The sequence below is a fragment of the Hypomesus transpacificus genome, chromosome 1 (genome assembly GCF_021917145.1).
Source record: "Hypomesus transpacificus isolate Combined female chromosome 1, fHypTra1, whole genome shotgun sequence".
Classification (NCBI taxonomy): Eukaryota; Metazoa; Chordata; class Actinopteri; order Osmeriformes; family Osmeridae; genus Hypomesus; species Hypomesus transpacificus.
Genome location: NC_061060.1, coordinates 10,488,095 through 10,507,989, shown reverse-complemented (window position 1 = coordinate 10,507,989; position 19,895 = coordinate 10,488,095). Strand labels below are relative to the sequence as shown.

General features: G+C 46.6%; 4 protein-coding genes across 14 annotated transcripts; 2 read left to right on the top strand and 2 right to left on the bottom strand.

Annotated features, from left to right (window-relative positions):
* The first annotated feature begins 701 nt into the window (after positions 1 to 701).
* LOC124466549 (uncharacterized protein C8orf48-like) lies at positions 702 to 2,224 on the top strand. 4 transcript variants are annotated; one of them, XM_047018504.1, is made up of 4 exons: positions 702 to 823; positions 1,526 to 1,602; positions 1,739 to 1,891; positions 1,981 to 2,224. In XM_047018504.1, exons 1-4 carry the CDS (start codon positions 811 to 813, stop codon positions 2,140 to 2,142), a joined length of 405 nt encoding a protein of 134 aa, XP_046874460.1. In that variant the 5' UTR covers positions 702 to 810; the 3' UTR covers positions 2,143 to 2,224. The 4 variants fall into 4 exon arrangements, with proteins under 4 accessions (XP_046874460.1, XP_046874458.1, XP_046874459.1 ...); XM_047018502.1 differs by having other exon boundaries at positions 1,341 to 1,602; XM_047018503.1 differs by having other exon boundaries at positions 1,304 to 1,602.
* Positions 2,160 to 5,343, bottom strand: zc4h2 (zinc finger, C4H2 domain containing). Of its 2 annotated transcripts, none has more exons than XM_047018474.1 (5): positions 5,038 to 5,343; positions 4,064 to 4,235; positions 3,694 to 3,866; positions 3,280 to 3,493; positions 2,160 to 3,059 (listed from the first exon to the last, which is right to left on the bottom strand). In XM_047018474.1, exons 1-5 carry the CDS (start codon positions 5,088 to 5,090, stop codon positions 2,946 to 2,948), a joined length of 726 nt encoding a protein of 241 aa, XP_046874430.1. In that variant the 5' UTR covers positions 5,091 to 5,343; the 3' UTR covers positions 2,160 to 2,945. The 2 variants fall into 2 exon arrangements, with proteins under 2 accessions (XP_046874430.1, XP_046874438.1); XM_047018482.1 differs by having other exon boundaries at positions 3,280 to 3,442; positions 5,038 to 5,339.
* A 1,305-nt stretch (positions 5,344 to 6,648) lies between these two features.
* LOC124466738 (moesin-like) lies at positions 6,649 to 11,416 on the top strand. Its single transcript, XM_047018556.1, has 14 exons — positions 6,649 to 6,693; positions 6,872 to 6,955; positions 7,109 to 7,204; positions 7,423 to 7,545; positions 7,692 to 7,843; positions 7,940 to 8,023; positions 8,113 to 8,259; positions 8,344 to 8,440; positions 8,689 to 8,852; positions 9,040 to 9,170; positions 9,372 to 9,511; positions 9,750 to 9,842; positions 10,091 to 10,315; positions 10,551 to 11,416. Exons 1-14 carry the CDS (start codon positions 6,667 to 6,669, stop codon positions 10,713 to 10,715), a joined length of 1,728 nt encoding a protein of 575 aa, XP_046874512.1. The 5' UTR covers positions 6,649 to 6,666; the 3' UTR covers positions 10,716 to 11,416.
* hrh2a (histamine receptor H2a) lies at positions 11,273 to 18,827 on the bottom strand. 7 transcript variants are annotated; one of them, XM_047018382.1, is made up of 5 exons: positions 18,476 to 18,827; positions 12,666 to 14,063; positions 12,473 to 12,538; positions 12,177 to 12,296; positions 11,273 to 12,007 (listed from the first exon to the last, which is right to left on the bottom strand). In XM_047018382.1, exons 2-4 carry the CDS (start codon positions 13,636 to 13,638, stop codon positions 12,223 to 12,225), a joined length of 1,113 nt encoding a protein of 370 aa, XP_046874338.1. In that variant the 5' UTR covers positions 13,639 to 14,063; positions 18,476 to 18,827; the 3' UTR covers positions 11,273 to 12,007; positions 12,177 to 12,222. The 7 variants fall into 7 exon arrangements, 5 of the variants coding, with proteins under 5 accessions (XP_046874338.1, XP_046874329.1, XP_046874307.1 ...); XM_047018373.1 differs by having other exon boundaries at positions 11,273 to 11,988; XR_006955943.1 differs by having other exon boundaries at positions 11,277 to 11,988; positions 12,061 to 12,296; positions 12,370 to 12,538; positions 18,476 to 18,826.
* Positions 18,828 to 19,895: the final 1,068 nt, after the last annotated feature.

The following is a 19,895-nucleotide window of genomic DNA, read 5'->3' as shown; positions in this document are numbered from 1 at the left end:
TGGACCTGGCCAAACTTCCATTCTTGGAGAGTTGAGGGAGGCTAGGGGGCTATAATTAGAAAGGTGATAGACTTGTGACACTGTCTCGTTGGTGCCTGATAGGTGGGTAGTGATGCATTCTCCTGTGTCCTTAAGAATAGTATAACTGGATGGTATATTATCCTCCTATACTCCTCAACTGATCCATATTCTGGATTCCTAGTTGTTTCAATTAAGTTGGAAAGTGAAAGTTAATATCTTTAGTCTACATGTTTCATATTAAAAGCACGTCATCACCCTGCCTCTCCAGTTCACACTAGGCAGCCATCTTACAGGCTGGCTGCTACAGCTGTCTCAAAGGCTGAGGCAGAAAATCAGCTGTTCTCCCCCACCATGCTGTATCATGTGCCCTGTATCCCATTGTAGGTTCAAGGGACTGCCACACTGCATTCTTTACTCTGATGCCATGAGGTTACACATTCCTGGAATTTAGGGTAATTGAACTCGAGGCACAATCAAATTCCTCCCCAGGACCACAGAAAAAAAGAGGTGGTTTGATCTGTTATTTTTCATTTAGTAGGCCAATAAAAAATCTTCAGAAACAGTGATTTGAGCAGCATACATTTATTTTACTTCATTTTACAAATGAACACAAGATTACGCCTGCCATTCCATATTCACATATTTAGCCTTCCACTCGCTAGGTGGTGGTATTTAATTGTTTGCCTTAAATCACTGTGGACATGACATGTTTGTAGGCTGGCACGCTAAAGTTATTAATGCTTTTCACACGAGTTAATAGTTATTTTGAATCACGTAACTCATACAACGATGCACGTCCAAGGTTTGTCTTGATATTAGTCTTGTCCTTATTTAATGCTGGTATGCTTAGTCTACAGGTCAGGTTAGCCATTGCATTAGATTAGCTAGCTAGCTAGCTAGCAAGCAAGCACTAGCTAAAGTTGTCATCGACGTTGTTATTACTACACACACAGACAGTAACGCAGTTGCTACACAGTTGCATGATAGCAAGTATGCTAACTTTGTGAGCTAATTTTAGCACAATATATAAGTAAAACAATAAACGGCACATTGTGGTATCTTATTGACAGACATTAAGATAGGACGATAAATAACACATCAAACACGAAGGATTTGCTATTAACTATGCTATCTCTAGCGCTAACTATTAGAAGCTGCAGTGTTTGGCTGGTAAATAAAGTATAGACAGTTCCTTGACTCTGACCAGCTAAAACAATGCACTTTAGATATAGCGTTAATTTTCTGCCAAACATGCACCTTTTGAACGTCGATTTGGAGCCAGTAGGGGAGAGCAAAGCTCTGAAAACCTATTGCTGCAGGATGGTCTCGGTGGTCCACAGGCACAAGCACCCAGCTGCCTCAAGACATCCGGAGAAGAAAAAGAGCAGGAGAGACAGAAGTGATACTAGACATAGAGAGCTGAGGCTGGAGAGAGAGGAGTCTTGCCTTCCAGAGCTTACAGTAGGAAAGAGGAGAGATGTGAACTCCCAACTCCCTCTGTTAGACCCTGTCGACCGACCAGTCCCCATGCAGCTCATCTCAGTGCTCAAACTGAAGAGCTTTGCTGAAGAAATGAGACGGGTAAGAAAGGGACGGATGACCATTAACCCTCAGATGGTTCACACTCAACTTTCTAATAGGGTCATTGCTGCTCTGTATCGAATCAAAACAAACATGGACACTAATGGATTCTTGTTTGTGCGCTGGTGTTAAACAGGCAGCAGACATAGAGATACACGACCCTTCAGTATGTGGTGAGTGTGTGGAGCAGCAGGCTAGTCTGGCACTAGACACGTTCATACAGCGGAAGAGGACTCTACTGGATTCTCTCACACTCGAGGACAGACTCCAGACTCACCTCTGCAACAGAGTAAGCCTTCAACACATTTAAATACACTTTTCCTTTGAAATAACCCTCTTGTACATGGATGTTAAGGCCAGATGTTTCCTGGGTTTCAGGACACTGTGTGCCTCTTGGGAGAGCTCTTACGGAATCTGCCAAAGCTCTCTGACGCACCCCAAACAATCTGGGAGGAACTGCAAGCCAAGGAGAGAGGCTTATTGCCATCAGGGGTAACCCAGGCAACACCACAGGAACAATTAGACCCTCCAACTGTGTAAAAACACAACATTCCCAATGTAGTAAAAAAAAAACAGTTATTTATTTTTGTATTAAAGATTCACATACAACACTATTAAAACCAAACACGCCTAATTTCTTCTTTAGTTGGTCATTTACGTCATGTTCCCAGTACACACTGAAACAAAGTTATGGGTTTGAGCATAAACCCACCTTTTATATTATCGCAAAACAGTCTTCATGTTTCAACCATGGAATTTTTTTTGCGTGCATTGCAAATTAAATACAAAGAAAAATACAGTACAAGGCAACTTTCTAAGGCAGGTAAAACAACAGCAATATTATTTTAATATTCAACATTTTATTTCATAGGTTTATTTTTTATGTTATTTTTTGTTTTGTTTCTATTATTGCATTTACATTATTGGGGATGACTAATGAGTCTACTAGGATTATGACAATGACATTTCAACACACTGAAGCACTGGTCAAAACAAGGAGGGGAATAACATGAACACAAGACATGGCTGCCCTGCAGTGTGGATGGATCAATAAGGACCGAGGACCATTTCACTCATACCAAGTCCACATTCGAAACATACAGGGTGAAGCGCAACACATACACAAGGGCCCTTTTCATACACTTATAAAATGCAATCTCTCCAGCCTTACTTTGATCTTTTTTTTTTTCTTTTTTACTAATGTGGTTTGACTATTTGACTACCACCTCATAAGATTACCTCAGTTGAAAGTGGCTGGAAGAGGATGCATGTTTACAGCATTGAGACCAGGCCGAGCACAGTGCGCAGTACCCAGGGACATCCTACACGGCCGGGGCTGGGGTCTACTCATCAGGCTTCCTCTTGGGCTTCTTGGGGTTGCGGGAGCGGCTCTTGGCCTTGCACAGGGGGCAGATGGGAGCGTTGCGGTGAATCTGCTGATGGCAGGACAGGCATGCCTGAAGACGGGCAGAGAGAGAGGGAACAGAAACATTGTTAATTCCAGACACAGTTGCGTTGGTTACACTGGTTGTGAAGGGTTAGCGTGTATGCATTGTTTGACCTGCTTGAACATATAAGAATGTATGTCAGTATCATCGTGGATGAGGAGAGGTTAAAACCCCACCCTCATGAAAAGGTAACTGTCTGAAGTTGGTGAGTATGTGCATGCAGACGTACCTTCATGGGTGGTGGCTGTTGTCTGAAGGTGGCCGTCTGGCGGGCGTCTTGTTTCCTAGAGACCTGGAGTTGTTGGGCTGCAGCCGCCGCCGCTGCAAGGGACTCTGGGATAGCAGGTTCGTGAGGCTCCTTCTGCCACTCAGCCTTCTGCTTCTCAAAGTAACTAATGAAACCGGAGACAGAGAGACCAGGTTGGCCCTGCTTCTTATAGTAACTGAACGAGATGAAAGAGAATAGATATGCACATCATAGTTATGAGGTTCATAACTGCAACATAGGCAAATCGTTAAATCCCCCTGAGGTTACTTCTAATGCGGTACTTCTGTGGCCTACATGTGTATTCACTGTGTGTGTAAAAAAAAGACATGGGTTCACGTGTATAGAGGCGAGCCGTGTGCATGCGTGTGTACTGACTCCAGTGAGAGTTTCTCCTCCTCCTCGTTGAGGTTGGGCAGTCGGTGCAGACCCAGGGTCATCCTCAGGGCGTCCACGTGCTCCTTCAGGGGCTTGTACTCGTCATGCAGCCGCCGCGTAGTCTCCAGAAGCTTGTTGAGGTCATTCTCTGACTGCTTGATGGTGCTCTCCATCTGGCGAGAGGGGGTTACAGAATGATATAAAGCTCTACAGATAGAAGTGCTACACTGAAGTAACGGAGGGGAATCCCAGCTCCCCGCTCCACAGCACCCTTATTCTACATTTGAAACAGGAATGACAGACAGCAGTTGGAGATCCTTGGAGGGCAACACAACTGGCTGAGCAGAACAAGGAGCCAGCTGCTACATACCACATTGATGTCAGCGTGTATGAGGCGTAGCTCCTCCACGTGGGCCATCTTCTCCTGCAGCAGGAGGTCCATCTCCTGCTTGTACTCCTTCAGATGTTTCTCCTCCGATTCCAAAGACTCAAACTCACTCTTCAGACGAGACTTGATCTTCTGCATCTGGAGGGTCTTGTTCCTGGAGACCAGAGGGGGGTTGGCAATGGAGTCACATACATACATATATATATATATATATATATATATATATATACACACATACATATATATATATAAAAAACTATGAAAGTTCACGGATTGATTTTGTTTGTCAGTATACCTCTTGATTTTACTTTACCTACAATTAACCTAATATATTAAGGTCATATTTGGGTTTAACGTTTCTATTTTTCCACGGCAAGTGAAGCCATTGCACAGCTGTGTGTGTGGCAGCAGATGCTGCTTTATTTATAAACCATTGAAAGTATGAATCACAGCCCTTCATTCTGCGTGTTTAACCCACATTTGGCAACGTTGTCCAGATATTATTATTATTATAACCTTTATTTAACCAGGAGAGATATTAACCTGCTAATATACAATAGCTGGCTGGCTAACCAGCTTGTCTGTCAAGGCACAGACATCTGGCATTAGCTGATGAAAACATCTGTATAGGCGATTATGCACAGATAATTCATGCCTGCTGCTTAGTGTAATATGCACAAAGAACATCGTATGGCTGACTGAATGGCAAGCTAATTTGCCAGGTCTTTTGAGACAATAGAACAGCGACCCCGCTTATAGCCCTGCGGCTATATCGCCACATAGCCAGCTAGCTCAATAACAAAGCCAAGAAGCTAACCTTAATGCGGGTGGAAGTGCCTGCTACAAACTAGCTGGCTAAGCTAGCCACTTGCTCTTTTCGAGAGCTACCTACCGCAACTAAAGCATCCAGCTACCAAACTCACCAGATGTGTTTTTTATAAATGAGTGTTTCTTACCGTATTTCCAAGATATTTTCTAGTTTGCACATTATTTCTTGTTCGTCCGCCATGTTTTTTTTTACAACAATAGACAAATTATTAGCTGTAGTCGAAAGGCCACAGTATCTAATAAAACACAATACCGTGACACACAGCACGCACGCGCAGGGAGAAGCTGTGGCTACGTGTACTGTGATAAACTGACTGTAGATAATACGTTACACTTACACACCGATGTTTTATCCCTGTAAATAATTTCTAACTGTAAAAAATAAAAGTTTGTAGTACAAGCAAGTACAACCATGAATGTGTTTATCCCCGGAAGATTACATGTCTCATTAGGTTGCTCGTCGGCATCACTTTTTTTTCTTTTTTTTCTAAGGATCCAAGTCTAATTGATCACTTAGCTGCCATTAAACTACCTAAATGTTTTATCGATATTCACCAGTCACAGTGAATGAAGCGATACAGGCTAGAATACAAAAAAACTAAAACATTTTTTATTGTTTAGCATCCTTCTTGCAGCAAGGATTTAGGGTCAAGTGTGAGGCCTAATCAGCGGTAGATTCCGGAGCTGCCTCGGGATTAGCTCAGAGAGAGAGAGAGTGAGAGCTCTGCGAATAATACAATGGTTCGTTATAATTCTCACTAATCCCAGTAAAAATCACAAGCACTTTCATATGACTCGGTGGAGAGAAGGCTATTGCGGACGGACCTCTGTAGAAGAAATAACCAATAAAATACAAACAAATGTCGACTGTGAGTATTGATTATTTTAACACTTTAATCTGGTTTAAATTGTAGTTTGTGGCTAGAACTGGGATTTTAAACTGTAGGGTAGGCTATCCTATTTAGCTTTCTGTGCTAACTGGTCTTGGATTTGTGCATAGTCACCCAACCTTTAGGATTTTGGGGCAAGACTCCTTTACAGTAGTAAGATGTTGGTTGATTTGACTTTGCAGTAAGAAATAATTCTGGATTTAACATAGATCTGCCATTGTTAGACTGTTTGACTACAGAGGTTTGGATTGTAACATTGTATGCAGCTTGCATTGTAATTAGACAGACTGATAGATTGACAATAATGAATGCAATAAAAGTGCCATAAAAGGAGCCTAGGTTGGGTTTCATGCGACATTGAGAAAACTGTTGCGTGATGGTTGGATATCTTCAATATGTTCATGACTACAGTATGAACCTGCACATCCAGTCTAGTTGAAAAAACCCCATTGTACTTTATTTAACATGAAGTCTGTTTTGGCATGTTTTGTGACACATTGTTTATAAACTTACAATACAGTACATAGTCTCAACCACTTCTCAGAAAGTGAAGGCCTACATTCCCTGGCTTTGCCTGATCTGTGCAGTTTCATAACATGTATATCCCTGTTGGTGAGCCAGGCTGCATAGTCATCATCCATATAGGCCCTAGACAAACCTTTCACAGGTGCTGGCTGGGTGACTTGTCGAAGGCCTACTCTAAAGGATGGTGAATACGGGTTTTTCAAACAATCCTGATAGCATTCTGGTGAGACTGTGGTGTTCTTTGTTAAGAATAGGATCCCCTGTTTAGAGTTGATCTTACCTAATCACCTTACCGGTCGCTTCGTGTTTTGATTGTAGTCCCCTCCAACCTCTTGTGATTGGATGATCCAGATGATTGAACAAAAAAATGTAAGAAACGTGCGTATTTATTGGCCTTTTACCTCCAATAAAACCAAATATTCATGTTTTATCAGGATGCTTTGTTTGGGCTCAACTTCAAGCAGACTGTGTGTTTGTGATTAGCTTGGGGAGTGTGCCGATTCTGTGTCCCGGGACGTGTGTCCATGTCCAGTGTTTGCTCCTACAGCTAAATGTTCGAGTCACCACCATGGACGCTGAGCTGGAGTTTGCCATCCTACCCAGCACCACCGGAAAGCAGCTCTTTGACCAGGTGAGGGAGTCCTCAAGGACCCATAGACAGACAGATAGATGGCGTAGGACAGAGTCATCCTCATGTTCTGTCATGCCAGTAAAGTCTGTTGATTTGACATAGAGAGAGAGGTTGACCACTTATGTTGCTGTTGCTGTCCTTGATGTGGACTAGATTGTGAAGACGATCGGGCTGAGGGAGACCTGGTTCTTTGGCCTACAGTACCAGGACAGTAAAGGCTTCTCCACTTGGCTCAAACTCAACAAGAGGGTGAATACAGCACAATGGGGATACAGTCCCATTCATATTCATAATATTTACTGAAACACATGTCATGGAGAGGTCCTTCGGTCTGACTTGATTTACTTTGCCTGATTTTAAACCACAAAGAATCAATGGAACTGTACTATTGATGGTTGACCGTGATTGTAATGGTAGCTCGTACGACTAAGTGTCCCTGTCCCTGTGGGTCTGCTGGTGGTTGCCAGGTTACGGCCCAGGACGTAAGGAGAGAGAGCCCTCTTCTGATCAAGTTCAGAGCCAAGTTCTACCCTGAGGACGTTGCAGAGGAGCTAATCCAGGAGGCCACGCAGCGACTCTTCTTCCTTCAGGTCAAACCAGACACACACAGTCTCTCTCTCTCTCTCTCTCTCTCTCTCTCTCTCTCTCTCTCTCTCTCTCTCTCTCTCTCTCTCTCTCTCTCTCTCTCTCTCTCTCTCACACACAGTCTTTGAAGCCACTTCCCCTGCTGTTCCAGGTGAAGGAGGGCATCCTGAACGATGACATCTACTGTCCCCCCGAGACGGCAGTGCTGCTGGCCTCCTACGCCGTCCAGACCAAGCATGGAGACTACCGGAAGGACTACCACGTCTCTGGATACCTCACCCGAGACAAGCTGCTACCACAGAGGTGTGTGTGTAGGGAGGGGGGAGGGTTACACTGGAGGGGAGACTTTATCCTGTTTAATATATAATGCATGACATCTATTTTTCTGTGACAAACCAGAGTTCTGGAGCAGCACAAGCTGAACAAGGACGAATGGGAGGAGAGGATCCAGGTGTGGCACCAGGAGCACAAGGGAGTGCTGAGGTAGCTCAGCAACACACACACACACACACACGGTAGCGTGTCGTCTCCTGGCGGCGACTCGGTCTCCATGTCCTGTGTTGTTGCTCCAGGGAGGACGCCATGGTGGAGTACCTGAAGATAGCTCAGGACCTGGAGATGTATGGGGTGAACTATTTCAGCATCAAGAACAAGAAAGGCTCAGAGCTGTGGCTGGGAGTGGACGCCCTGGGCCTCAACATCTACGAGAAGACCGACAAGTACTGGATGGACTGCCACTGACACAGTTTAGCTCAAAACATGACCACGTGTTTCTAACCCCTGTCGACCTCGTTCTTCCCCAGGATGACCCCCAAGATTGGCTTCCCTTGGAGTGAGATCCGGAACATCTCCTTTAACGACAAGAAGTTTGTCATTAAGCCCATCGACAAGAAAGCCCCGGTATTCAAACAATCTGTTGAAGGGCAGTGTAGCTTAGCATATTTAAAATGTTACTTTTACAAAATACTCAGTCTCCTAATCTGTGTCTACTGTCAATTCTCTACAGCAATCATTCATCTATAATCTCCTACTGTGTCTGTATAAATTCACCATAAAACATTCAGGATGATCTTGGATGCTTACCATTTCGATGTTTCCAGAAAGAGAACTCTGTGCCCTGTTTATGAGCGCCATTCTCTGTCCCTCAGGACTTTGTGTTCTACGCTCCTCGTCTGCGGATCAACAAGCGCATCCTGGCGCTGTGTATGGGGAACCACGACCTGTACATGAGGAGGAGGAAGCCCGACACTATAGAGGTGCAGCAGATGAAGGCCCAGGCCCGCGAGGAGAAGAACAAGAGACAGATGGAGAGGTGAGATTGGTGGTTGTGGGGGAGGAGGAGAAACATAGAGAGACTGGACACCAGCCCATTCTTAGTTGAGAGACATTCTGTCAAACTCAGTCCAAAGTTTAATTTCACCGCCCCCGTAAATTCGGTAAACTCTGAACCAGGAGAGAACTAGTCAGGTGTTTGCGCTGACTGTAATGCTTGGTGGCAGAGCCCTGCTGGACAGTGAAAAGAAAAAGCGGGAGAATGCTGAGAAGGAGACGGAGAAGATCGCCATGGAGACCATGGAGCTGATGCAGAGACTGAGAGTGATCGAGGAGCAGACCAAGAGAGCCCAGGACGGTCCGAACCACAAATATGATTCTATCAGCTTTCTTTGTTTGTATTAAACAAGGATGTTTTTGTTTCTATGTATCTCGCTAAGTTTGCATTGTGTCCTCATATGAATGTACCGGATGTGCGTGTGCTTACACATGGGCATCTCTGTCTGTATGATATGTGTGTTCATGTGTCGGCGTGTGTCTGTGTGTGTGTGTGTGTCAGAGCTGGAGGAGCAGACCCGCCGGGCCCTGGAGCTGGAGAGGGAGAGGACGTTTGCCCAGGAGGAGGCTGAGAGGCTGGAGAAGGACCGTCGGGCCGCAGAGGACGCCAAGGCTTCCCTCCTGCAGCAGTCAGAGAGCCAGGTCAAGAACCAGGAGAACCTGGTACACGCTCACATTACACCACGTCATATGATGAACACGCACACACATGGGCACGCACACGCAGACATGCTCAGAATGCACACGCTCAGGCACACGCAAGTATGCATGCACGGGCACACGCACACGCACAAATGCACTTACGACAGGCTTTTCTAAAGCCTTTATGTATCTGTGTGGATATATGTGTGTGCACGCCTGTATGTGTGTGTGTGTGTAGGCCACTGAGCTGGCCGAGCTGACCTCTAAGATCTCCCGCCTGGAAGATGCCAAGAAGAAGAAGGAGGATGAGGCAAAGAAATGGCAGAAAAGGGTGAGAGAACGGGAGAGAACAGTGCAGGTGATCTGACATCACCGGCTTAGTGGCAGTGTGAATGACCTGGCAGTTGTGGTGTGTATTCATTGCAGGCCGTATTTACTGCCTATGTGTGTTTGTGTCTGTGCATGCATGCAGGTACTGGATATGCTGCTGCCTGTGTGAGTGTGTTTGCACCTGTGCCCAGCTTGCCCAATCCAACTGCAGCCTTTCACTGTGAGCGCTGTGTGTGTGTGTGTTGGCAGGCAGTCATGGTGGAGGTAGATCTGGAGCGGACCAAAGAGGAGCTGAAGACTAAAGTGATCGGCGTCCACATCCAGGACTCCCACGTGCACGAGCACGACGAGACGGACGAGAGCAGCGCCGAGGCCAGCGCCGAGCTGACCGCGCCGGGGACGCTGCGAGACCGCAGCGAGGAGGAGCGGGTGACGGAGGCCCAGAAGAACGAGAGGCTACAGAAGAGGCTGAAGGTCAGAGGCTGCTGGATCTGTGTGATCCGCTTTCCTGCCGACGTCACTGTCCCACAGTCACAGGCACTATTTGATGAAGTTGACTTCATATATGGAACTGAATGTACTTTTTGGAGCACGGAGGTCGTACGGAGGAAGAAGTCTGGTCTGCATGTTCTGATGGATACATGACGGTGCCTGTCTTTCTCTGTATGTGCCTTCGTCCGTCCGTCCGTGTGTCTGTCTGCTCCTACAGGCCCTGAGCTCAGAGCTTTCCAGCACCCGGGACGAGAGCAAGAAGACGCCCAACGACCTGATCCACGCCGAGAACGTGAAGGCAGGCCGCGACAAATACAAGACCCTGCGCAAGATCCGCCAAGGCAACACCAAACAGCGTATCGACGAGTTTGAGTCCATGTGAGAGGTACAGAAGGAGAGAGAGAGAGGAAGAGAGAGTGTGAGAGAGAGAGAGAGAGAGAGAGAGAGAGAGAGAGAGAGAGAGCTATGTGTAGAGACCAACGTGTCATTAGATTGTGTTCTGTCTTTGTAAACTGATGAGGCAGGCACAGTCTTAGTAATGTCACAGGCTGAATTATAATATAACGACACTTGTATATTCTATTCAATTACACATGTATTTCCCACTATGTCACAAGTGAATAACTTACTGACCTACTGATCTTAGTGAAGCATTTATATGAAGTGGGATTAGCGAGAGGCAACCTGGGCTTTGTTTGTGTCCTGAAAATAGATATCCACTGACTAACAACATGCCTTCACTGTATACTGTAATGAATACTGTACATCTTTGTTGTGTGCAATGTCTCATGAGCAATCAAACCATCAGTCCCTGGAAGTAAGTCAAGTCTTTGGTGTGGACTTGGATTTGCAGTTTGTGTTTTTGAAATCTAGAAATTGACAATGATTGCAAATAGCGTAGAACATGTTATTGTACCTTCATTTATTAGCAAGTCTGGAAAAAGAAGAGTCATAGGATTGCTAATCACATTATTCTTGATTGAGGCTTTGTTAAAATAATGTCCAAAATGTAGGTACTGTATAATCCTTTAGTATGTGCTGTTGCTTTGCTCAAGTTTAAATAAATTAAATATTATTCACCAACCCTTTCAAATTAATAGGCCTAGGTCCTGCCCAGTTGCCTATAAGATCATAACATGAAAGTGAATTCATCGTCTGCTGTCCACTTGGTTTTATTCAAGTTGCATTGAACATTGGTGTGTTTGTGTGCGTTTTCAAAATGAATACCAATAGTTGACCTTTCTGCTGTAATTTGCTTTGAAACAACTGGGAATTCATTACTTTTCAGTTCGGTGTAGTATACCTGTGATCTAAAATGAGAAACTCAACATACCAAAGGGAATATCCAATTAACTATTATTGAGGAGTAACAAGCCTGACTCAATAAAAATTGGGAACCAGATTTTATGTCATGTGATAGCTGCACATTAGATCCAGTCAATATGAAGGAGAATGAAATCTCAAGTCCCAGGTAAATGTCAACTTTCTCCTTCCTGGAAGTGAGAGCGTCCAGTTATTCCATCCTGCATATGAGGTTACAGTAAATCCACAATGCGTCAGCTACTCAGTGTTTTTTCGCTACTTTATGGCATACAGTTTTCCTGGTCCTATGAGCTTGCTGTTGTGGACTCCCCTGCAGCTGGCATGGCTGTGTCCTGCAGGAGAAGGGTCAGACTTGGAAAGATCCAGGACACACATGAATGCACAAGCCCACGTTCTGTACCCACCCGTCTCGTCTGACACGGCGACCGCTATTTCGATTCGACCCATATCTGTCAAATGTCAGAACACTTTGTGAAGGAGCATGCCTCTGTGTCCTCCGTACGGATGTTCACGCTCCTACCTCCGAATCTGCTCCCAAACACATTGGCCTCCCTCTGAGACACAGGTCAGGATGCAGGCTGGATGCTGGATGGATCTACTGGTACATTCTGGTCACACACCAGCCTTGCCTCAGCACGAGCTGGTGGGAGAGAGAGGTGATATAAAGGACATCTATGTGTGTGTACTTGTGTGTCTGAGTGAGCAAATTGTACCTATGGCTGGCATTCATCGAGGTGTTGTCATTGCCATTGGCCCCATTCCTGAGCTGGAAGGTGGCCATGGCAGGTCTTCTATTCACGTCCTGGAGCAACATACCTGTCTCCCCTAGCCCCGCCCTGCAGATGGAGGGGGTGTGTCCACACAGCAGGGTCACCTCCCCCGCTACAGAGAAAGAGAAGAGGAAGAAAAAGACATAGCTTAAGTCTTTTCACACTAAGCATTGAACCCTGGGGCAAATCAAAAGGGGATCTGTGAATTTCTGTGTGTGCCCTCTCCTCTCCCTCCATACCCGGGTGAGCCGATGGTGGCCGGCCCCTCCCTGTGCTATAGTAGCCGCAGCGCAGCAGCCGAGCGTACGCCGAGCGGAAGTCTCTGTTGAGCGCGGCGTAGAGGATGGGGTTGAGGGCGGAGTTGGTGTAGCCCAGCCACAGCACCACGGGATAGGCTACGGGCGGGGGCTCCGCCTGCTCTCGCACCCCCATGACGGTGAACAGGGTGAAGTAGGGCACCCAGCACACCACAAACGCCCCAATCACCGCCGCCAAAGTCACCGTGGCCTTGTGCTCGCGCAGCGCCACCGCCGTCACCGTGGAGACCACTGTGGTGGCGGCGGCGGGGCCGTTGAAGTTGGGCCGCATGGAGATGATGCGTTTGGCCTGCGCCCGTGCGATGCGCAGGATGCGGTGGTAGGTCCAGCACATGACCAGCAGGGGGAGGTAGAAGGTGAGCAGGGAGTCCACTATGACGTAAGATGGGTTCAGCCTGAAAAGGCACTTCCTCTCTGGGTCGTCGGGGCCGAAATTCTGCACGGTGCCGTTGGATGTGTTCCAGCCCAGCTGGATGGGCAGGAACGACACTGCCAGCGACACCGCCCACACTGACGCCATCACTACGGCGACACGCCTTGGCAGCACCAGCGAGGGGTACCTGAGGGGCGCCGTCACGGCCAGGTAGCGGTCAACACTGATGGCCAACAGGTTGAGGATGGAGGCGGTGCACAGCATGACATCCATGGAGATGTAGAGGTTGCAGAAGGTGGGCCCCAGCGGCCAATCGTTGGAGAGCTGGAGGAGGGCGGAGAAAGGCAGGACCAGCATGCCGAGCAGCAAGTCAGTCACGGCCAGGGAGACAATGAAACAGTTTGTGAGGCAGCGGAGACGTCGCGTGGCACACACCGCCAGACACACCAGGACGTTGCCAAATATGGTCAGCAGGATGAGGAGGGACAGGAAAACACCCAGAATGATGACAGACAGCTGCATCCTCAAAGGTTCCTGGAGAAGGACCAATCATACACCACTCTCTAATCAGCTTTTGTCTCTGTTTCCCCGTCCCAGCCCTATGCTCCAATTACCTCATGGGGCATTATGAAATGTCTTTGTTTTGGAAAACGAATTGGTTCCAAGAGAACATAGGAACCCTGATACTGACCAACTAGAAGCAAAGATACAACGTTTTACCCCTTGTTCCTTGGTTCTCTGTCTTATCTTGTTTCTGTCCCGATATGTCTCGTGTATGTGCTTATCAGCAGTCAGCACACATTAGGGATTCTCGGACAGTGGGAGTGGTCTGAGGCTGGAGACTGGTCAGTGTGTTCCACTGGTAATGCAGAACATTGCCCTCTGGTGGTGGGTGGCTTACAGTGCTCCATGTCACTGATGATGGTCCATTGAGATCCTAACCCCACCTGCTGGACACAAAGAGAAACTAACTGTTTAATCAGTCAAATGCAGAGCTGTGTAGAAATACTACTCTAGGACACTATTGGTTCCTTTTGCTGTTAGATATCAGAAATATGGAGTGAGACTGATTAACCGACGTGTGTTTGTAAACCAAATGTGTGCTCTCAGAATGTGCGTCCGTGGGCAACTGAGTGTTTGTTTTTCCAAAGAATCCTATTCTTAAATGGATTTGGGATTTGGGACAGCTCTGGAAAGTTCTAATCATTCACCCACCAGATCAAATCTTGCCACAGACAGCACAGGAGAGAACGAGAGAGAGGGAGACGGAGGGAGATATAAAAAGAGAGACAGGGAGAGATGGAGGGAAGGAGTGACAGTCTTTCTTTATAGAACTAATTGACAGCTCTAGCTTTTAGAGAACTAAATGAAAAAGGAGCTATGGAGAGCCTGCTGAATGCAGGAAAGCAGAACGACAGGATTGGAATAATTAAGATTCATTAAACAAACAAAGAATACAAATGTACTCGGAAAACACTGGAGAAAAAAACGGCAAAACCAACAAGCGACATGCAGGGAAGGAACACCAAAACGGACAAACATATGAGTGATTGTGAATAACACTCAGGTCTCGTGTTGTTGAAAGCTAGGAATCAGGGGAGAGGGAGAGATGGACATGCCCACACATGGAGATAGAGAGGGAAAACACCAAACAAGCAAGAAAACACTAGGAAACCATTCAGAAACACAACAAAACACAAGGAAACACTATGAATCACTGAGAAACCCAAGGAAACACCAGGAAATCCAACGAGAAAATGCTGCAAGGATACTGGGGCATGGCTGTGGCCTTGAGAAATGGAGACACAATGAATTGCTGTGTACGAATGTGAGGGAAAGATCAAAAGTCAAAAACCAATTGTGAATATTGTAGAGGTCACATTCTAAGACACTCCCCAAAACTGTAGTCTCAGGTGTCCAGCTCTGAACACAGATTAGACTGCTGGATAAAGACTAATCTCTTTTTTTTTCCTACCACAGGTGTGTAGTCCAGACTTCTTGCCTGCTGGTGCATTAAACCTCATCCAGTTCAAATACTGATATCACCCTTTTACACACACAAACACACGCACACACATGCTCTCCTCCTCTCTCCCCCTTTCTCTCACACACACGTGTTGTCCTGCTACTAGTTTCTGCATTCTGACATTCCATCCCTTCAACCCTTTGGCACACTCACTTCTATTCCCTCTCCTCTCACAAACTCTCACACACACTCAGTCCTGCAGTAACCGTGAGAGGCACGGGCAGACTTTACGTGGTCAACCCAGATATAGACATGCACTCTCATGGTAAAGTATTGCTCTGCCAAGAAACCTCCATTAAACCGTGGGAGTTTAGTCTGACCACAGCTTGTGGGGATCTTGAGAATAAACAGTGGGAGTGGGAGCTTTTGGATATCCCGGAGAGACAGAGAGAGGCAGAGAGAGAGAGAGAGAGAGAGAGAGAGAGAGACAGACAGAGGGGGAAAGAGAGAGAGAGAGAGAGACAGAGAGAGAGAGATAGAGAGATAGAGAGAGAAAGAGAGGCAGGGATACATAAACACAGATTTCACAGATATACACACCAACACATACACTGTTCGTACTGTTACAAACACTGATACTAACGCACATGCTCACACACATGGATGTTGACAAGACATAAAATATTATATAATTAGAAACATTTGTCTTCAGGGAAATGAAACTTCAGAGAATTTCCTGAACTCACTGAAAACAATGTTTGTGGAGATTTCTGACCTTGAAGTGGTTGTATACATGTAGTCGTTTGGGGGGATAGGATTAAAGAATGGATGGTTAAGTGTGGAATGGGGCGGGCGAGTGTGCACTCTGGGACAGACAGCTTCACATGAAGGAGAAGTGAACGCCATGAGACAACCTCAGGGGGATGGGGGTCAGTGGGTCAATGTGTCTCCTCACTTGTGGCCTTGTTTGCTAATCCCTTTTCCTTTTAGCACTGCAGAGAAATGGAGGGGGAGGGGGAGTTCCCTATATGTTTAGTGTTTTGCACCTCCCTGCCACAGTAAGTTCTGTGTTTGTATGACATACATGGCGAATAAACCGAATTCTAATTCTGATTCTGAGTTAAAGAATGATCTGCCTCGCGTGTCAGGCATCAGACAAGACCAGGGGAGGGGCTGATATTTTGAACAATGCCATGGCAAGCAGAGTAATGAGCTTGATTCAGACGCCTTCTTTGAGTGATGAGACAATCTTCCTGCGCCATGTCTAGACCGCATGCTGATTGCACGAGCAGCTCAGCATAACAAGCACACCCTGTGTGATCTTACTAAGCAGATGTGGCGTTAACAGGAATATAATAAATGGGAACAGGTGGAAAAGTTGAAAGCATTTCTGGGACATGCAGGCTTTTTGGTAGTTCTGTAGTTAGATTTCACCCTCCATCTGTAGCTTGCTTTAGAAAGCGGAACAAATATCACGTGCGTGTATGAGTGTGTTTGTGTGTTGTGTGTGAGTAAGATACATAGGGTGACAACAATAATGTATCTTATGTGCCCTTTGTGTGTGTGTGTGTGTATGTGTGTATGTGTGTGAGAGAGATGACATGTGTCCTTTATGTGTGTGTATACATGTGCCTGCAAGTCCTGAGGGGATGATGGGTTGCTTAGTAACTGTCCTGTATTTTACCGTAGCAGGCAGGCTGTGGAATCATAATTGAGCATGAAGGATTTCCAGAACTAGACAGATTCCCAGACAGACAGCCAGACAGACAGGCAGACAGACAGACAGACGGGAGATTTGGCATGCATGGCTACTTGGCATAACATTCTAACACACACACACACTCACACTCACTCCCAGATGCCCTGGTGCTGGCCATAACAGAAGTGCCCTGGTTCTGCCACTCAAGGTGAGGACACACCTGTCCTTAGTGCACATGAAGCACTCTCCGCCCTTAGTAACAAGCTCTCTATATTTCTCTTTCTCCCTCACTCCCTCTCTTTATGTTTGTCTCTTTGTCTCTCGGTCAACTGGCTCATTAGACTTATTTTAAATTGAAGCGTCACTTGTGCACTAAGATTGAGCAGATGTCTGAATGTTTATGCAGTACCCAATAGAAGATAATTCACTGAGCCTTATACTTTACGTCTCCCACTCTATCTCTCCATCCCTCCTTATCACTCTCAATTCAATTCAATATGATTTAATGGCATATATGTTTTGATTTAGCACTGTTACAAGTTCACAAGTTCACAGTAAATGGAACACAATTGTGAGCACGAGAGAGAACACATCACCATTCATTTTCTCTCTCTCTCTTTTTATTTCACCCACGCAACCATAATAGTCACTTGTGAAATAAATACACCGAGAATAAATGTCATCAGTGGAGTGTAGAGAACAGAAAGATACAAAGCATGCAAACAGAAACAGGAAGTGGTCAGGTCAGACAGCTATCTGACCTATCACAAGCTGGGGGTGCTTTTCACCCCTCCCAAATTAAATTCCCCTCAGTTTGACTGTCTGAGACTAACCACATCTTCCATGCGCTCTTAGACAAACTGTGAGTTTGTGTGTGTGTGGGGAGTGAGTTTGTGTGTAGCATTCGTTTGTGCTACATGGATGAATGTAGATAATAGCTTAGCCACAGCTTCACCCCCTCACTTAAGTGCAAATTAATGTTTGTGTGACTGCACATCCTGTATTTGCTTCTATGTTAATGGGAGAACTGCCATTTTGTCACAGTCAGACAGGTGTCACTGTCAAGAAGAAGCTATTTCCCCACAAGCTTGTTCTGCTTTTACATGAATGAAATCATGTTGCACACAAAATCATTTCCTCATTCCCAGATACCCTCCAGATGACCTCCCTGTGATTGTGCCCAGTTCACCTTGTCACTTCACAGCCCTTGAGGCCAGCCTGACAGTGGAGTGAACAACATTTTGCCATTTAGGAACAAATGACTTGCTCACAGCACAAGTCTGTGTGACACAAAGTGAAATAGCTTTGAACTCAAACCATAACATTCTCTTCAATCAACTATTGATGTATGTCTGGCCAATATGATCTGGTAGTGTTTATCAATAGTTCAACATTACATAAGCAGCCTTGAGTCACTTATTAGCAGAGCTACACATATCTGACCTAAAAGAGGTTTGAAAATCGAATTACATTTACATTTAGCAGACGTTCTTATCCAGAGCGACTTACAGTAAGTACAGGGACACTCTACCTGAGGCAAGTAGGGTAGAGTGCCTTGACTAAGGACACAACATCATTTTGCACGGCCGAGAATCAAACCGGCAACCTTCTGATTAATAGCCCGATTAGCTAACCGCTTAGCCACCTGACCCCCTAATTACTTTTAGGTTCTGTAAGAAGAGCCCTATACTCACCTTCATGCAACAGACGTCCTGGTGTGTGTGTTTCCGCTCTGTGTCCCGCTGCACTGTTCTGCTCTCCTTCCCTCTTCCCCACTCTGCACTGTGCGACGTCCCTCGCTCTACCACTGGCGCAATGTGTGTGTGTGTGTGAGCTTGCGTTTGTGCCTGTGAGTACGGGTGTATGTTTGTGTGTGTGTCTGTGTGCGTGTGCATGCCTATGTGTAAGTTTGGATTGTTAGTTCCTGTTCTTGTTTTTCATCCGTCATTACTTTCATTCTCCTCCTGTTTCCCTGAGGCAATTTAATCCCTTCATCATTTAAATGTGCTCCCCCAAGCTTTGTCTCCCTTGTGCATTTCTATCTCTCTCTTTATTTTAGGCTTGACACCAGTCCCACCAACCGTAACCACAGAGGAACCTGCACAGTGTATGTGTGTTCCAGGTACTTTATGCACCCACACGCCCCTGAGGTAATCATAGTTAACTGTACAATATATTGTATCAATATATATTAATATATGAGCTTTGTAAAGCTCTCTCTTGGAAGTCGCTTTGGATAAAAGCGTCTGCTAAATGCATAAATGTAATTGTAATGCATAATCCATCGGACGTAAAGTTGAGTGCGACTCTTTCCCGCAGCAGCACCATTAGGGTTGTGCTGATGGGGGTGGGGGTGAGGCAGTATGTGCTGATGGGGGTGAGGCAGTATGTGCTGATGGGGGTGGGGGTGAGGCAGTATGTGCTGATGGGGGTGGGGGTGAGGCAGTATGTGCTGATGGGGGTTGGGGTGAGGCAGTATGTGCTGATGGGGGTGGGGGTGAGGCAGTATGTTCTGATGGGGGTGGGGGTGAGGCAGTATGTGCTGATGGGGGTGGGGGTGAGGCAGTATGTGCTGATGGGGGTGGGGGTGAGGCAGTATGTGCTGATGGGGGTTGGGGTGAGGCAGTATGTGCTGATGGGGGTGGGGGTGAGGCAGTATGTGCTGATGGGGGTGGGGGTGAGACAGTATGTGCTGATGGGGGTGGGGGTGAGGCAGTATGTGCTGATGGGGGTGAGGCAGTATGTGCTGATGGGGGTGGGGGTGAGGCAGTATGTGCTGATGGGGGTGAGGCAGTATGTGCTGATGGGGGTGGGGGTGAGGCAGTATGTGCTGATGGGGGTGGGGGTGAGGCGGCATGTGCTGATGGGGGTGAGGCAGTATGTGCTGATGGGGGTGGGGGTGAGGCAGTATGTGCTGATGGGGGTGGTGGTGAGGCAGTATGTGCTGATGGGGGTGGGGGTAAGGCAGTATGTGCTGATGGGGGTGGTGGTGAGGCAGTATGTGCTGATGGGGGTGGTGATGAGGCAGCATGTGCTGATGGGGGTGAGGCAGTATGTGCTGATGGGGGTGGGGGTGAGGCAGTATGTGCTGATGGGGGTGGGGGTGCGGCAGTA

What these genes read in the sequence shown, in the direction of transcription:
- hrh2a (XM_047018351.1), bottom strand. Translation starts at nt 13,638, where the DNA reads ATGCAGCTGTCTGTCATCATTCTGGGTGTTTTCCTGTCCCTCCTCATC. An exon ending in GCCACCATCGGCTCACCCGG is followed by an intron (nt 12,539 to 12,665) that starts GTATGGAGGGAG and finishes CTTTCTCTGTAG; the next exon opens with CGGGGGAGGTGACCCTGCTG.
- zc4h2 (XM_047018474.1), bottom strand. Translation starts at nt 5,090, where the DNA reads ATGGCGGACGAACAAGAAATAATGTGCAAACTAGAAAATATCTTGGAA. An exon ending in GAAAATATCTTGGAAATACG is followed by an intron (nt 4,236 to 5,037) that starts GTAAGAAACACT and finishes TCTGGTCTCCAG; the next exon opens with GAACAAGACCCTCCAGATGC. An exon ending in GAGGAGAAACTCTCACTGGA is followed by an intron (nt 3,494 to 3,693) that starts GTCAGTACACAC and finishes CATCTCGTTCAG; the next exon opens with TTACTATAAGAAGCAGGGCC.
- LOC124466549 (XM_047018496.1), top strand. Translation starts at nt 1,237, where the DNA reads ATGCACTTTAGATATAGCGTTAATTTTCTGCCAAACATGCACCTTTTG. An exon ending in TTGCTGAAGAAATGAGACGG is followed by an intron (nt 1,603 to 1,738) that starts GTAAGAAAGGGA and finishes GGTGTTAAACAG; the next exon opens with GCAGCAGACATAGAGATACA. An exon ending in AGACTCACCTCTGCAACAGA is followed by an intron (nt 1,892 to 1,980) that starts GTAAGCCTTCAA and finishes CCTGGGTTTCAG; the next exon opens with GACACTGTGTGCCTCTTGGG.
- LOC124466738 (XM_047018556.1), top strand. Translation starts at nt 6,667, where the DNA reads ATGATCCAGATGATTGAACAAAAAAAT. An exon ending in GAGCACAAGGGAGTGCTGAG is followed by an intron (nt 8,024 to 8,112) that starts GTAGCTCAGCAA and finishes TTGTTGCTCCAG; the next exon opens with GGAGGACGCCATGGTGGAGT. An exon ending in ATCTACGAGAAGACCGACAA is followed by an intron (nt 8,260 to 8,343) that starts GTACTGGATGGA and finishes GTTCTTCCCCAG; the next exon opens with GATGACCCCCAAGATTGGCT.